The sequence below is a fragment of the Periophthalmus magnuspinnatus genome, chromosome 14, assembly GCF_009829125.3.
Source record: "Periophthalmus magnuspinnatus isolate fPerMag1 chromosome 14, fPerMag1.2.pri, whole genome shotgun sequence".
NCBI lineage: Eukaryota > Metazoa > Chordata > Actinopteri > Gobiiformes > Gobiidae > Periophthalmus > Periophthalmus magnuspinnatus.
Window position 1 is genome coordinate 1,892,706 of NC_047139.1, and position 17,733 is coordinate 1,910,438.

At 42.5% G+C, this 17,733-nt stretch overlaps 1 protein-coding gene across 2 annotated transcripts in view; it reads left to right on the forward strand.

Annotated features, from left to right (window-relative positions):
- Positions 1-539: 539 nt before the first annotated feature.
- The window catches only part of LOC117381193 (NLR family CARD domain-containing protein 3-like), a 44,640-nt gene continuing 27,446 nt past the window's right edge, over positions 540-17,733 (forward strand). Inside the window, exons 1-9 of one of the 2 annotated variants that reach the window (XM_033978095.2) lie at positions 540-1,310; positions 1,947-2,045; positions 2,109-2,178; positions 2,279-2,477; positions 2,565-4,350; positions 4,415-4,588; positions 4,740-4,913; positions 5,748-5,791; positions 6,878-7,942. In XM_033978095.2, coding sequence (XP_033833986.1) covers positions 1,195-1,310; positions 1,947-2,045; positions 2,109-2,178; positions 2,279-2,477; positions 2,565-4,350; positions 4,415-4,588; positions 4,740-4,913; positions 5,748-5,791; positions 6,878-7,431 — 3,216 coding nt within the window. In that variant the 5' untranslated portion in view covers positions 540-1,194 and the 3' untranslated portion in view covers positions 7,432-7,942. Of the gene's footprint in view, positions 1,311-1,946; positions 2,046-2,108; positions 2,179-2,278; positions 2,478-2,564; positions 4,351-4,414; positions 4,589-4,739; positions 4,914-5,747; positions 5,792-6,877; positions 7,943-17,733 lie in introns of those variants that run through there. The other variant, XM_055226613.1, reaches the window with a different exon arrangement.

Here is a 17,733-nt window from a genome sequence, read left to right on the forward strand (position 1 = left end):
ACCAAAGTCACAGCAGCAGTCGCCTCATGGGACTTATCAAAATATCCAACAGTGAAACAGTCAATGCTCAATAAACCAGTGTCTTTAAAGATTAGTAACATTATTATTATCATCTAAATAACAGTGGATGAATCGACAGTATATCCTGATAATATTTTTTTTTTTAAAGTAATACATCTTCTATTAAACAGAATGTTAAGCATAAATGCAGTAGTTTTCAGTCTCAGTATTGGCCTAAACTGGCCCCAGTTGTAGATAAGAGGGGTGTAAATAGTAAACAGATCATGGTGAGTTTGTCTTTAGTCCTGGTTTAGTCCTTATCAGAACCGGAGCTTTCCTCTCCTCCATATTTGTGTCCTACTGACTCATTTCATCTGTGTCAGACTAAATGAGGCCCACACAGACACAGAGCTCAGCCTCCTGTCACTCATCTGAGTGAAGCCCCGCCCACCTGGACTGCAGCCAATAGAAGAGCAGCTCTGACTCACTCCAGGAAGAAGAAACAAAAAAGCCACTTCCTTCAGCTACGCATTTTCTTTGAGACACTTTGGATCCGCTCAGGTTTCACCAGTTTGATTCTGTCTAACACTGGGTTTAGTCCTGGTTTACTCCTGGTTTAGTCCTGGTTTAGTCCTGGTTTAGTCCTGGTTTAGTTTAAACCTGACTTGGTCCTGGTTTATTTCCTGGTTTATTTCCTGGTTTATTTCCTGGTTTCAGTCTTGTTGTGTCGTTATGTCACACAGTTTTTTATAGTATTTAATTAACTGTTTTTATAATAACTATTATTTATTTTTCCTTCAGATCAGACTGTGTTTTTCCCATGTTTTTAATAGAACTCGTTAATAACTTCTTATCTAATTTTTCTTCAGATGGTGTTAATTATTCATTATCTAATATGTGGAGTGTTTTCTTTGTGGCCCATGTCTTTATAAATCAGATATAAGTAAAAGTCTGAGTTCTGATTATTGTTTGTTTGATGGAAGGTCATTTTGTGTTTTTGTTTCTTCTCAATGTGAACATTTCATTGTACAGTTGTATTTCATAAATGTTTAGCTCTTTTGGCGTCTCCTTCTTTACATTTTGATGTGAAAGTTTCTTTATGGAGACACTTGACAAAACTACATGAGATGAACCATGTGAGCAGTGGGCGGGGCTAAACAGTGTGATGTCATTCTGTAGGACTCTGGACTGAGCATGGATCAGAGAGAGACCAGAGAGGACGCAGCCCCTCCCACCACCAGCAGGGCGGCGCTGGAGAGTGAACACTCTATTGGACGAGCGATTAATTTTAAAAAGGAGCATGGTCTACAGTGAGTCTGAGCCAAAGATTAGATCTGCCTGTTGGAGTGTGTTTACATGCACAGAAGAAATCTGACCACAAACACCAGGTTTACATGTGTCGGGTCATTGTAGGATTAGGGTCAAACTCAACTGATTTTAGTCTTCACTGATCTTTGTCGTTGCTGCGTTTGTTTGACCTTTTTGATCTATTTTCTTCTTTAACACATGAGGTGTAAAAATCTGAATGAAATCACATCGGATTTTACTGTTTTAAGTCACATTTGAGTAATCTCACAACTGTAGAAATCAGATTATGATCAGATTTTAAGTGTGCATTTAAACACAGACACTGAAGGATTTTAAGAGTGAAAACGTTTAACAAACATCCATTACATTCAGTGTCACTGTCAGGCCTCGACCTGGACCAGAGTCTGGACATGAACAACTTTGAGGTTTAAAATTAAAACATGTTAACAATAGAATGAATTTAGAGAAATAATGAAAGAGAAAATACTTTGTAAAATGTGGTGTTTCTTTGTTCAAACTGTGGCACTGCAGCGTCTGTGGTGAGGGCCTCATGAACACTTTGTACAAGTATCAGACCTGAGTCATAACAGTCCCATGTGTTTTACTGTGACTGAAGTGTGTTTTCTTCTGTGTCTCAGGATCCACCAGAAACATCCTCCATCTGAACCTGGTCCCATCTGTGAGTCCCTCAGGAGTGACTGGTCTATGGGACATCCTATTGAATTTGCCAAAGACCCGTGAGTTTCCACTGAATAAAACAGTTGAAATGAACATAAGTGTTTGATGAGTCTCTCTCACAGAGTGGAGCAGCAGGGTCCAGAGGTCTCCAGTGGTCAGCACCATCAGACACAGCTGGACTCCATATTTAAGGTCTGTCACTAAAGTTTGTAAATGTTCAGATGAATGAGAACTTGTTCCACACAGATCTGACACTGACTGCATTTGTGTTGTTTATAATGTGTCTGTTCAGCTTCTGGAGGAGGACATCTTCACTTTTGTCCAGAAGGAGCTGAAGAAGCTCCACAAGGTTCTGAGTACAGATTACCCAGAATGCTTAGAGCCTGTGAAGGATGAAGAGCAGAGGAGCAGCAGTGAGGCTGTTCTGAAGATCACACTGAACTTCCTGAGGAGGATGAAACAGAAGGAGCTGGCTGAGCGTCTGTGGAGCAGTAGGACCATTTAACACATTTAACAAGGTGCTCACAGTCGTTTTATATTCTCTGAGTCTCAGGCCTGTATCTGTTGTCTTCATTCAGGGAGTTATTCTGGAGTTTATCGGCGTGAACTGAAGTCTAATCTGCAGCAGAAGTTTGAGTGTGTGTTTGAGGGCATCACTAAAGCAGGAAACCCCACCCTTCTGAATCAGATCTACACAGAGCTCTACATCACAGAGGGAGGGTCTTCAGAGGTCAACCAGGAACATGAGGTCAGACACATGGAAACAGCCTCCAGGAAACCAGGCCCAGCAGAGACAGCCATCACATGTGAAGACATGTTTAAAGGCCCAGCTCACACACATGGACCAATCAGAACAGTGCTGACAAAGGGAGTGGCTGGCATCGGGAAAACAGTGCTCACTCAGAAGTTCAGTCTGGACTGGGCTGAAGGCAAAGCCAACCAGGACATACAGCTGCTGTTCCCGTTCACTTTCAGAGCACTCAATGTGCTGAAGGAGAGAAGCTTCAGCTTGGTGACACTTGTTCATCACTTCTTTAGTCAAACACAAACAGAACTCTGCAGCTTTGAAGACCTCCAGGTGCTCTTCATCTTTGACGGTCTGGACGAGTGCAGACTTCCTCTGGACTTCACCAAAACCAAGGCCCTGACCGACCCCACAGAGTCCACCTCACTGCACGTGCTGCTGGTGAACCTCATCAGGGGGAGCCTGCTTCCCTCCGCTCGCCTCTGGATAACCACACGACCCGCGGCGGCCAATCAGATCCCTGCTGAGTGCGTCTCCATGGTGACAGAGGTCAGAGGGTTCACCGACCCACAGAAGGAGCAGTACTTCAGGAAGAGGTTCAGAGATGAGGCCGACACAATCATCTCCCACATCAAGACGTCCAGAAGCCTCCACATCATGTGCTACATGCCAATCTTCTGCTGGATCGCTGCCACAGTCCTGGAGCATGTGTTGAAAAGCAGAGAGAGAGGAGAGCTGCCCAAGACCCTGACTCAGATGTACATCCACTTCCTGGTGGTTCAGGCCAAAGTCAAGAACATCAAGTATGAAGGAAGATCTGAGACAGACCCACACTGGAGTCCAGAGACCAGGAAGATGGTGAAGTCTCTGGGAAAACTGGCCTTTGAGCAGCTGCATAAAGGAAACCTGATCTTCTACGAGTGTGACCTGAGTGAGTGTGGGCTGGACGCTGCAGAGGCCTCAGTGTACTCTGGAGTGTTCACACAGGTCTTTAGAGAGGAGCCAGGCCTGTACCAGGACAAGGTCTACTGCTTCATCCATCTGAGTGTGCAGGAGTTTCTGGCTGCTCTTCATGTCCATCAGACCTTCATCAACACTGGGATCAACCTGCTCTCAGAGGAACAAACATCATTACGGTCAAATATTTTTAGCAGTAAATCAGTTCAGTTTTACCAGACAGCTGTGGACCAGGCCTTGCAGAGTCCAAATGGACACCTGGACCTGCTCCTCCGCTTCCTCCTGGGTCTTTCACTGTCGACCAATCAGAGCCTTCTACAAGGTCTGATGACACAGACAGAAAGTCGCTCCCAGACCAATAAGAAAACAGCTAAGTACATCAAGAAGAAGCTGAGTAAGGTTGTTTCAGCAGAGAGGAGCATCAACCTGCTCCACTGTCTGAATGAACTGAATGAGCGTTCTCTGGTGGAGCAGATCCAACAGGTCCTGAGTTCAGGACGTCTGTCTGAAGGTGGACTGTCTCCTGCTCAGTGGTCAGCTCTGGCCTTCATCTTACTGTCATCAGAAGAAGCTCTGGACCAGTTTGAGCTGAAGAAATACTCTGCTTCAGAGGAGGCTCTCCTGAGGCTGCTGCCAGTGGTCAAGGCCTCCAACAAAGCTCTGTGAGTAACATTTGTTTAACAGAGGATGATTTGATACATCTTTTACATTGTTTTCTCTCTCCAGACTGAGCAGCTGTAACCTGTCAGAGAGAAGCTGTGAAGCTCTGTCCTCAGTCCTCAGCTCCCAGTCCTCTAGTCTGACAGTCCTGGATCTCAGTCTCAACGACTTGAAGGACTCAGGGCTGAAGATGTTGTCTGTTGGTCTGAAGAGTCCTCACTGTAAACTGGAACAGCTCAGGTCAGAGGGGGTAATATTATGCAATATTGTTACATAACCTACTTTGGAAAAGAACATTTCATAAAAGTAAAATAAATATATGGGACATTTTTTGTCTCTTTTGGTTTGATTGTTACCAATGAATTGACTGTACAATAATTTGTGTCTTCAGACTGTCAGGTTGTCTGGTCTCAGAGGAAGGCTGTGCTTCTCTGGCCTCAGCTCTGAGGTCCAACTCCTCCCATCTGACAGAACTGGACCTCACCTACAACCACCCAGGAGACACAGGAATAAAGCTCCTGTCTGCTCTACAGGAGGACCCTCACTGCGCACTGGACACTCTCAGGTTTGGACCACTACTATAAATACTCACCAAAAAACTAATTAAACAAAAGCAATAAAAAAAACAAACAAACAAAAACATAATTCATTCAGTGTAAGAGGAAACTTCAAACTGAGTTCAGACTCGAGACCACAATTAATCTGAACTAAATCATGAATAAATTGAAAATCAGAAGTGCTTTTTATCCAATTAAAACAGATTTTAGACCCACCAGAGGAGGCCCACGTACCACAGTTTGAGAACCACAGTCAGATTCTACATAACAACAAAGGAGAACTATTCTGCAAAAATCACTTTTAACTATGTTGTAATTGTTTTAATCCACACACTCAGAGTTGTATTTAGAGTGATTCATGAATGTTTGAATGATCTTTATTCTCCTGTATTCAAGACGTCATGGCTCCGATCTGCCTCCTTTTTTCACACCACGGCGACTCTCACTGCTCTGGATTTATTTATCACAAATGAAAAAAAAAACAAAACAAAAACAAACCTGCTGCTCATTAGTGTGAACTACATTTAAATCTCTCCAGAGGTGAGGCTCCTTTGTTGTGATGATGTTTCTGGTGACGTATAATAAAGGGACATGTGTGAATCAGTTCTTAAAACCTCATTGGTCTCCAAAATTTTACAACCCAGAAGTCAGTGGGTTTGTTTCTTTTATTAAATTATTTTAGATTAATATTCCGTCTTCTTCCATCCATTTTCTTTAGTTTTATCATTATAATGATCCACTGGTGAAAGAGATTATCACTTTACACTAGACAAAAGTACAATATGTCGTCTTTATTCTCACACAAACTCTTCTGACACTCTCTGATGTGGTGTTTCCTTTAGACTGAGACCTGCTGGAGAACGATGGATGAATCCGATCTGGAGATGTAAGTCTGACTTACTCCATTTAACACTGATTAGTTTAATAATTTTATTTGTCTCACACAAACAACACTTCAATACGGCACATGGTTATTATGATTTAAATTACTGTTGTTTTATGAGTTTCAACAAAAGCATCATGGGAAATAACCGAACACCTGGAGCATGTCTCATCTGTCAGTCAGACTGAGACTCACTGGCCCCTCCCCCTCGACTCTCTCTCCTCTGTGGGTGTGGCCTCAGACTGTGTGAATCCAGAGTTCTTCTTAAAGCAGATCCTGAAGAGTCCAGTCTGGAGCTGTGTAACTGCACTCATGTTTCAGCTCAAACACAACAGTGATCTTCATTCTTCTTCTGGAGACAGTGGATTTAAACCAATCCCCTGTTCTCCTCTGAGCTGTGCCTCTGCTGCCTCCTCCTCATCACTAGAACAACAACAGACACACAAACACTGGCAAAAGGACAGAAGCTGTGAACAAGCTCCTGAAACACAGAGCCACATGTCTCAGCCCCTGTGTGCACCAAGCCCCATCAGAACTACTGCTGCTGGAGCAAAGGAGGAGCAAAGGAGGAGCACCAAGCCCCATCAGAACTACTGCTGCTGGAGCAAAGGAGGAGCAAAGGAGGAGCACCAAGCCCCATCAGAACTACTGCTGCTGGAGCAAAGGAGGAGCACAGGAGGAGCACAGGAGGAGCACAGAGGAGTGTAGGAGGAGCACAGGAGGAGCACAGAGGAGTGTAGGAGGAGCACAGGAGGAGCACAGAGGAGTGTAGAATGTGTGGAGTGACGTCAGAGACTGGAGCTGCACTTTGTCACTGCAGCAACAAACTCAAGTTTTACACTGAAAATAATCTGAAATAGATGTGAGGCTGAAACTAAAGGAAATATAGAGCTGATGCAAAAGAAACATGAGCCAAATATAAGACTGACATGATTCACAAATAAAATCATCAGAATAAAAATACATTCATCATAAATAATTGACTTTAAATCCATCTTTCATGAATAGATTGACCCATATTAAACTATAATTAAATGTGTGTCTCCACATGGGACTAACTGCTGCTGTGTTGTGTCTTCTCTCCATCAGATTTCTGTGATCTCACTCTGGATCCAAACACAGCTCACAGAAAACTCAGACTGTCTGACAACAACAAGAAGGTGACACATGTGACAGAGGAGCAGCCGTATCCAGATCATCAGGACAGATTTGAGAACTGGGAACAGATTCTGTGTTCCACTGGTCTGACTGGTCGCTGTTACTGGGAGGTCCAGTGGAGTGGATATGTTCATATATCAGTGTCTTACAGAAGAATCGGAAGAAAAGGAGACAGTTATGACAGTTTGTTTGGATGGAATGATCAGTCCTGGAGTCTGCTCTGTTGTGCAGGTGTTTTCTCTGTTTGGCATAATGACAAACGCACCCCCCTCCCTCAGCCCTGCTCCTCTTCTGGGACAGTCTCAGTGTTTGTGGACTGTCCTGCTGGCTCTCTGTCCTTCTACACAGTCTCCTCTGACCAACTGACCCACCTCCACACCTTCAACACCACATTCACTCACACTCTGCTCCCTGGGTTTACGCTCTGTTCTTCTGACTCCTCAGTGTGTGTGTGTGCTCCGACACACTCACCCTCCTCTGTGTAAAATACAACAGTCAAATCTGTAGAAAAATCACTTTGTACATGTTTTATTTTGACTTGATTTGAGCAGAGATTTCTTTTCTAATGTGTTATTTCCTCTCAAAGACAAACTGCAGACATCAGCCTCACACTAGTGTCTGTACTGAACAAATCACTGTGTTCAATATGAACTTTACAAACTCATAAACAGGCACCACATGCAGTAAGTGTACAGTCTGTATATGTGCTACTTTGGTCCTTGTTTGTTTGATTGGGTTCAATACTCCCATAAGAAAGTATGTTGTATTTTTATGTTCTGAGGCAGTGTTTTTGTCCAATAAGAAGGAGGAGGAGACACAGTGGTGTAGACCATAGTAATTAGTACATGTGGTCTTTTATCAACCTTTCTTCAACTTGGAGAAGCCGACCGGAGCCACACCAAACAAACTAAACCATGAACTCATAGAAAACCATGGAAATATGAGTCTTATTGTGTTTTCAGCCACAAATAAAAAAGTTCAAACACAAACTCATATATATAATGTGGCTTTACAGTTTGGTGCATTCTTCATTCACTCCACACTCACTGGTGTAAGAGACACTACTGTAGCCACAGCTGCCCTGGGGCAGACTGACAGAGGCTGCCAGTCTGTGCCATTGGCCCCTCTGACCAACACTCACACACCACATTCATACTAGGCAATGTGGGGGAAGTGTCTTGCCTAAGGACACAATAACAGTTTTATCCACTGGCGCCCCCCTGTGGCCTGGTATTCCCAGCGGTCTCCACGTCCTGACCAGGCCCAGTCCTGCCGAGCTTCAGAGATCTGACTCAGGCTTTGACAAGGAGCTTTATTCTTATGGTTGTTGGAAGTTGGAATCCTGCTGCTGGCTATGCATACCGTTTTTATGTCTTTGGGCAAGACACTTGTTTGCCTGTGTGTTATTGATATTAGCACAGAAAGACAAACCACTGACAAACAGCCATATCCTGTTGACATTTTAATCAGATCAGTAGACTTGGAGAAACAAGAGTTCATTTTTGAAAACATTCTCTTAAACAAAAATAGAACAAGTATTTACAGTCACTGGTAAAAATACATAGAAAGCATCGGCGGCCATTTTGTCTTTGTAAAAGACATAATCCAGGAGAGAGAGGGGAAGTGAGTCCAGACCAAACACGACCTGTGCAGCAGCAGCAGCTTATTCATCTGAGACAGTGAGGAAGGAAAACAGAAGAAACACAAATGTAAATGTGTACGAGTGTGTGAATGTGAATACAAGAAACAAAAACAAAATGACTATGGACATTCAGGATGAACCTGGAACAGAAAGGCTCTGATCAGACGTCTGTGTCGTCCCTGTCGTCTGATCCACAGAAAAACTACTTTGCTCTGAGGACAAGTTAAAGTGAGTTAAGGCTCAAAAATTCAAATGGAGCAGTTTTGGCTCCTTTGTTTAAAGATTCAGTATGTAACTTTCTGGAGGTGGCACGTCACCTGCATGATTCCGTGGAAATACAATGTTAAAGCCATACTTTGGAACATTCTCCATGAAGATAAGTTTTATGCCAACATTTCCACTGAAACAAGCAGGAGGCCCTGCTCCAGGACAAATAAGAGTGAAGTTTGTGGAGCAACAAACGCAACCGAAAAGAGAAAAGTCAAACAAAATACTATTATTTTAGTCGAAAAAGGTACATACTGTGGCTTTAAGGATTTACATTCCTATTTTGGGACATTTTTGCACTTTAGATAACAATTGTTTCTGAGGTTGTTTTAATACATTTATTTTTAAACCCTGGAGAACCCAAGAACCTTTTTCTTCTTCTAAAATGATGAACATTGCTTTAATTTACTGTTATAAATTCACTGAAACATCCACTTTTTCTACTTAACCCTTTACTCCCTAATTTAGGATCGGGGTCAAATTTGACCCATTGGGCTTGTTAATTTATCCACAAAGAATATAAAATGTACTTCTAGACATTCTGCAAGATATTACTAAAAAGATTAACACAAAAAAAAAAACAAACACAGTTTTACCAAGTGCTGGTTTGTTGAGATGATTGTGTTTGGTTAATTTTCAGCTCAACAAAACATCCTGTGGTCAGACGTCTCGTCACTATCACTGTGGCTCATTTTAGTTCAATATTCATCCACTAGGTGTCGCTATGCAGGGGCCAGAAGTGACACTCTGGGCTTTTGGAATTTTTTGAAATGAAATTTGACTTTTTTTTTTTGTTTGTTTGTTTTTTTTGTGTAGCAGGAAATAACTGTGGCCAAATTTGACCCCGTGGGTTCTCCAGGGTAAAAGCAAATTATTTGAAAAATGGAGGGGAAAAAAAGATTAAACATAAAGTAAAAAATACAAAAAATGACTTGACAAGATTAAAATATCAAAAATTTCTGCAGAAAACTGATGCTGTTTTGATGTTGCAAAAATGTGATTTTATAAAACGATTCATGGTTTAAAATGTGGATTTACACGGTGCAAAAACAACGTTTCAGAGACGATTTTATCTTTGAACAATGGACTTTGACGACTGTTCTGTGGTAAACAGCTGTCTGCACTGGGAAAAGGCTCTGGGTAAAAAAATCAAATATACAGAGTTAAAATGAGTTGAACTGATGGTTTTAATAGTTTAGATGTTTTACTGGGGCCTAAAGCAGTTTTCATGTTTGGAGATGTTTTCTGACTTGCTTTGGTACGTTACACATTTACTTTTTTAAAAAGGTGAGAGTGACTCACTGAAAAACTGTTGGCTAATGCTAATGCTAATGCTAATGCTAGCTTGTGACTGTAATGTTATTTAAGAGGGACTTGTTTAACAGCACTGTTGTACTTTAGATAAGACTCTTCTTTTTGCTAAAACAAATTAAAGTCAAACTTGAGAGATTCAGACAGAGCAGTGCCTCCAGTTAGCTTCACTCCCCCAGATTCAATTCTGAATTCAAGCCATTCTTATTCTGAGTTTTGCAGTTTGCAGAGACGGGTTAAAATCAAAACATATCATTATGTCGGTAAAAGGTTTAAGTGATATTTACAATGACTGATTTGACTGAGTCCAGTTGTTTTGTAACAGTAAAATAAAGCACGAGTGTGAACTGTACAGTCCCATTAACTCAAAACAACCGTCTCTACAGAATTTTGGTACCACTTTTAATGGCCTTAATAAAGCATGAACAAAGACTTAAATCATCATGAACAAATGGTTTATAAAGAAGGTTTAGTCAGTACTTTATACCCAACTCCTAACCCCTTAAAGAAAACCTATTGTGTCTGATCTATAGTTATAATCTCTGACACCCGAGGATCATCATGTTATAATTTGGACATTTTAAATTGCAATATTCATCTAAAACAACTTGATAAAAGAAATAAGTCAATAATAATAATAAACTGACTTCTGTGTTAAACTGCGGTGCCTGAAACTGGGAGCTGACATCACTGTAAACGTCATCACAACAAATGACTATGTGAAGCTTCTGAATCCTACTGTTGAATTGCCGCAGCAGTAGAGCAAATGTGAATAACTTTTTCTCCTAAGGGAGAGACCCCCGTGGACCCCTAACAGTAACCCATAAAAACCCTTTTACCACACAAGGTTGGATAACCTACCAGTAGTGAAAAGTGCAAAAACAAAGGAGACGTACCAGTCTGGAGCGATGCTTGTTAAACGTTGACCAGGATATTAAAATTTTAACTACTTAAGAGACTTCAGAGAGGCACAAATGAGATGCAATCAGTATAAGTGTCTTTTTTGGGATGTTTATTGCTTTCGCCGCCCAGGATACACAAGGACCCTCAATTGTAACACATGACAGGATATGAAAGCAGCCCCTGCTCCTTGCCTGAGTCAGTGCTTGGGATTAGGCAGCATAAACGGTGTATTGGAGCGGTGCTAGTCACCATGAGGTCCCATACACCATTCACTCCCCCAGAATATAAACTGAAAGCCTAACTTCAATTTAAATGTGAATCCGGCACCGATGAGACCCGAGCACCATACAAAGCAAAACCCAACGAGGGATGAGACGCATTGCCACACCATACGCCAGGGAATTGATCTCAGCGGACCAGCCAGACAAACAGTAATTCAGTACATGAGAGCAAGTATCGCCCCTCAGTAGAGAAGAACCATCTGCTCTCAAAAATAAAGATTATATACAGTTCACAAGGGGCATTACATCATCATTGTCCAGTTATCAACCAGTTTGAGAATTGTCCACTCCCATGAACTCTGTGACTCCGTGACACAAGTAATCCCAGCGCAGACTTTTAGTTACAAATACAGTTATAGTTAAGATTACAGTTAGATCTGAAATTACCGAAAAAGGAAGTGGGGACTTCCTGTTGAAGTCTCCTCACTATTGTATCTTAACTCTGACATAGGCCACGATGGTGTTTGACAATTATTTCTAAACAACTTATGTCTAATTTCAACATATCATTTTAAACCCAAATATATCACATAAATATAACATCATTTAGTGTCCCCATGTAGAGCAAAAGCATAAATGTAAAATTATAGGTAAAAGTAAATTTATCAAAATGACAAAACTTTGCATATATAATGAATAATTGAATAACATAATAATAAGTATCCTTAGCAATTTAGCTCGGCAAATTAATCTCTTATAACTACTACATGATATTTTTAACTACTAAAGCTTTATAAGCTGTGTGGCGTCAGGTTCACTCACCCTTTGGCGGCCTCTGCTGGTGGATAGCGAGATCCTTCAACACCAATGTGCATCATCGATTAAAAAAATGAAACTGGTACGGAGCAGTGGGCCTGTACCGCTGGACTTGGCTAAATGGCGTCTTGAAAGGAAGTGATTAAAGATTCGCTCCAAATACAACTTAAAAATATTTAAGCTCCTCATTTACTCACTACAACATTGTTAAAAGCTCTGAAAAGTGGATTTTGCAGAATAGGTCTGATTTAATTATTTACTAAGCCTGAATAACGTTATTGTTCATGCTTTAATAAGCCTAATTAAGGTGTAGTTATTATAATGTGGTACAAAACTTTCTTTAGTCTCGTCTCCAAACTGTACTACGGATCAAATGATCAAATGTCTGGGTAGGATTAAAAGGACCAGCGACCACTGTGGAAGTCCAGAGAAACATGAGGTTTTTATTTGACCTTCTGACTTTTACAACGTTTTACTAAACTTAATCTACATAATGTACATGACACTTTGCCTTAAAAAAGCAGCTATGTTTCATTTACAGTGACTCAGCTGAGGTACTACCTGTATTTCTCTGCATCTTGACTCAAACATATCTGTTGTAGTTTAAGTGTGACAGAGGCAGGGTTTTCAAAAAAAAAGACACTCAGGAGGTTGTAGCGCTTAAACTTATTCAAACAGGACACAGAGAAGGAGGTAAGTCCCTGTTATGATACTATTTAAAGTGCATATGACAGCTTTTCACACATTTACAATTATGACTTGGTTTTGGTGGGGTAGTACATGCGCTAAATAATGATCAGAGTTTTACATGAGTTAAGTGGAAAAAATAAGTACAAAGACACACAGGAAGTAGCAGTGAGTTTTAACATTGATCATAAACTGTGTCGACGTTTATTTTGAAGTCTAATTATTACTATTGTGTAATTAAGGCAAGTCTTGGCCCTTGTTAACGCCGCTGGGGAGCAGTTATGGAGTTACCTCTGTGCATATCACATCTGCTGCCCGTGTCCAACCAGGAAGGCAAATTATAAACTTCACCAAAATAAAAACAATAGAAAAAACTAGGCAAGAATATGAGTCAAATCTTAAACATAATAGTTTTAGTGAAATAACCATATGCACTTTAATGGAGTGATACACATTTTATATTGATCTTTAAAGATGTAAACATGTAACTCATTCTTCTGTGTTCAGGTCTCTCTCCTGTGTCGTCTGACGGCTGAAGGGATGGACCAGAAGAACATTGTGAAGTTTTTGGAGGCGTTCCACACTCCTTTGGGGAAAAGAATGATTTTTGAAATGTTGGACATGAGCCTAATGGACTTTTGTAACAAGTACAACCCAGTGCCCCTGTGGGATATCCGCAGTATCACCAAACAGGTATATAGAGCAGTGCAATGTTCACTGTGTGTCAAATGTGTTTACATCACTTCATTGGTTTTCACACTGATTTTCTCAAGTAATACACGACCAGCAGTGGTGGAATGTAACAAAGTAAAGGTAGTAAAGTACTGTACTTCAGTATACATGTTAGGTATCTGTACTTAAGTCAGTTTTAAACCTTTTACTTTTACTTCACTACATTTGAGAGCGGGTAATGGTACTTTCTACTCCGCTACATTTTTGAACTGAAAAGTAAAAGTATTTCTTAAAAGATTGAGGGGTTTATTTTTATTTCATGTTCATAATTTGAGCAAACAAAAATCACTACATTTGAAGCTTTATTAGATCTCAAAATCTGTGTCAAATACTTTGACTTTTTACTCTTTAAGTCCATTTTTAAACAGGTACTTTAATATTTTGACTTAAGTAACTAAATGTAGTACTTCCTCCACTGAAGTGACTTCCACTGAGCTTCTCCTTCATTGTAAAATCATTTGTTGCAGTACTCGTCTTATGGAAGAACTAGAATGTGAACAAAAGCATCAGAAGCAGTGATTGGAGCCTGTCAAATGTTCTAACAGCTTCACTTCTGTACAGATAATACAAAGTCATTTCTTTCACCCATATAAGCGATGGAGCTCCACAGTCCCGCCCACTTCCAACTCTGCTCTGGTCTCGTTCATTTACCATTCATTTTTCCCACATTCAAATGAGTTTAAAGACAACTAGCTATGTGCTAACTAATATCCATAATACACTTATTTTTGCATGCAGTTATGTGCTGATTACTATAAGTATGTTTGAGATGCTTTAACAACTTTGCTGTTTATAAAGTTTTACATGCAGATTTTAAATAAAAATATAGGTCTTGTCGTCATTAGTTACGTCTAATTAGCCCTGAGCAAGTTTTCAAATATATAATATACATTTTTGTGGAAAGCCTGTGGGAAAAAGTCATGAAAAATCTACTTTGGAGACCAGGGGGGTGGCCGGTCACTGTAAGGCAAGACAAGTGTATTTGTACAGCACAATTCACACACAAGGTAATTCAAAGTGCTTTACAGAATAAGAAAGACATTAAAATCACACAAATCAAAACACAAATAATTATCATAAAATTACCATTAAAAGAGAAGAGGCAGAATAAAAACCTTTCAGTCGTCTGCACAGATAAACAGAACTGTTTTGAGTCTGGATTTAAACATTGTCAAAGTAGAGGCCTGTCTCACATCTTCAGGAAGAATGTTCCAGGTTTTAGCTGCAGAAAACTGAAACGCTGATTCTCCATGTTTAGTCCTGACTCTGGGACCTGCAGGAGGCCGGTCCCTGAAGTCCTCAGAGTGTGAGATGGTTCATATGGCACTAACATGTCAGAGATGAACTTTGGACCTAGGCCTCAGAGAGACTTATACACAAGCAGAGCTTCTGTGCAGAAGTTCAAACACAAACTCTGTGCTGTTTATTGTTTCTAAGGTTTGTGAATGTGATATGAACATTAAACTACTTTTCATGTCGTACCTAAACACGAGGAAAGATTTGGTTCAGTTTGATTGTGGCATCAAATAGAAAATAACATGCTATGATGCTAACAATGCTAACATGTGTGTGCAGATCCAGAGGCTGAATAAACCCCAGAGCCTCTGTGTCAGACGTCATCACATCTGAACAACTGCAGCAGCTCCTTCACCCAATGGCACCACCAACAGGATGAATGGAGTAGGATCCTGTTCGTGACGCCATTCTGACATTTAACTCAGTTCTAACATGACTTCAGAATTAACAGAACAGAAGGTTTCAGAACATTTTAAAGGACTATCCAAGGGGTAGTCCTTTAGAAACTGAAACAATAATCAATGTCCATTTTAAAAGGGACACATGCAAAATGACTGTGGTCACAGAGTCTGTGCTGGACATGGACACATATATTGGACTCATGGACTTTGTCTCTAATGTAACTGATCAGGTACAACATTTGTGTATTTCTCTTTTGAATAATCCTTTTAAGATAGAACATGTGAAATATCAGCTCTAGTACTGATGGTTTTCAGACTTTAGAATGTGAAGTGTTTTAAGATTTAAGCTCAAATGTTCAGATATTATTTAATGAAGATATGATTTATTCTTTCAGAACAGTAGGACAGACTCGACACACATGATAATGATGGACTCTCTGACAGACACACCCTCTGCAGCTACAGGCCTTTACCCCACGTGTGGCCCCAGTTGTAGATAACAGGGGTGTAAATAGTAAACAGATCATGGTGAGTTTGTCTTTAGTCCTGGTTTAGTCCTGGTTTAGTCCTTATCAGAACCGGAGCTTTCCTCTCCTCCATATTTGTGTCCTACTGGCTCATTTCAGCTGTCCATCCATCCATCCATTTTCTTCTGCTTATCCGAGGCCGGGTCGCGGGGGCAGCAGTCTAAGCAGGGACTCCCAGACTTCCCTCACCCCGGACACGTCCTCCAGCTCCTCCGGTGGGACCCCAAGGTTTTCCCAGGCCAGCCGAGAGACGTAGTCCCTCCAGCGTGTCCTGGGTCTTCCCCGGGGGCCTCCTCCCGGTGGGACATGCCCAGAACACCTCCCTAGGGAGGCGTCCAGGAGGCATCCTGAGCAGATGCCCGAGCCACCTCAGCTGGTTCCTCTCAATGTGTAGGAGCAGCGGCTCTACTCCGAGCTCCTCCCGTGTGACCGAGCTCCTCACCCTATCCCTAAGGGTGCGCCCGGCCACTCTGCGGAGGAAGCCCATTTCAGCCGCTTGTATCCGTGATCTTGTCCTTTCGGTCATTACCCAGAGCTCATGACCATAGGTGAGGGCAGGAACGTAGATTGACCGGTAAATCGAGAGCTTCGCCTTCCGGCTCAGCTCCTTCTTTACCACAACGGACCGATACAGCGACCGCATCACTGCAGACGCTGCACCGATCCGCCTGTCAATCTCCCGCTCCATCCTTCCCTCACTCGTGAACAAGACCCCGAGATACTTGAACTCCTCCACTTGGGGCAGAGACTCACCACCCACCCGGAGAGAGCAAACCACCTTTTTCCGGTCTAGAACCATGGCCTCGGATTTGGAGGAGCTGATTCTCATCCCAGCCGCTTCACACTCGGCTGCAAACCGCCCCAGTGCTGCAGGTCCTGGCTCGAAGAAGCATCAGGACAACATCATCTGCAAACAGCAGAGATGAAATCCTGTGGTTCCCAAACCAGGCCCCCTCCGGCCCCTGGCTGCGCCTAGAAATTCTGTCCATAAATATAATGAACAGAACCGGTGACAAAGGGCAGCCCTGGCGGAGTCCAACATGCACTGGGAACAGGTCTGACTTACTGCCGGCAATGCGAACACAGCTTCTGCTCCGGTCATACAGGGACTGGACAGCCCTTAGCAAAGAGCCCCGGACCCCATACTCCCAGAGCACCCCCCAAAGGACACCACGAGGGACACGGTCGAATGCCTTCTCCAGATCCACAAAACACATGTGGACTGGTTGGACATACTCCCATCAGCCCTCGAGGACCCGATGGAGAGTATAGAGCTGGTCCAGTGTTCCACGACCAGGACGAAAACCACACTGCTCCTCCTGAATCCGAGGTTCGACTATCGGTCGGATTCTCCTCTCCAGTACCCTGGAATAGACCTTACCGGGAAGGCTGAGGAGTGTGATTCCCCTGTAATTGGAACACACCCTCCGGTCCCCCTTCTTATACAGAGGGACCACCACCCCGGTCTGCCATTCCACAGGTACTGTCCCCGACCGCCACGCGATGTTGCAGAGACGTGTCAGCCAAGACAGCCCCACAACATCCAGAGACTTGAGGTACTCAGGACGGATCTCGTCCACCCCCAGAGCCTTGCCACCGAGGAGCTTGCCAACCACCTCAGTGACTTCAGCCAGGGTGATGGACGAGTCCGCCTCTGGGTCCCCAGTTTCTGCTTCCTCCTCGGAAGACGTGACAGTGGGATTGAGGAGATCCTCAAAGTATTCCTTCCACCGCCCGACAACATCCCCAGTCGAGGTCAGCAGCTCTCCACCCGCACTGTAAACAGTGTTGGTGAAGCACTGCTTTCCCCTCCTGAGGCGTCGGACGGTTTGCCAGAATCTCTTTGAGGCCGTCCGATAGTCCTCCTCCATGGCCTCCCCGAACTCCTCCCAACCCCGAGTTTTTGCCTCTGTGTCATTTCATCTGTGTCAGACTAAATGAGGCCCACACAGACACAGAGCTCAGCCTCCTGTCACTCACCTGA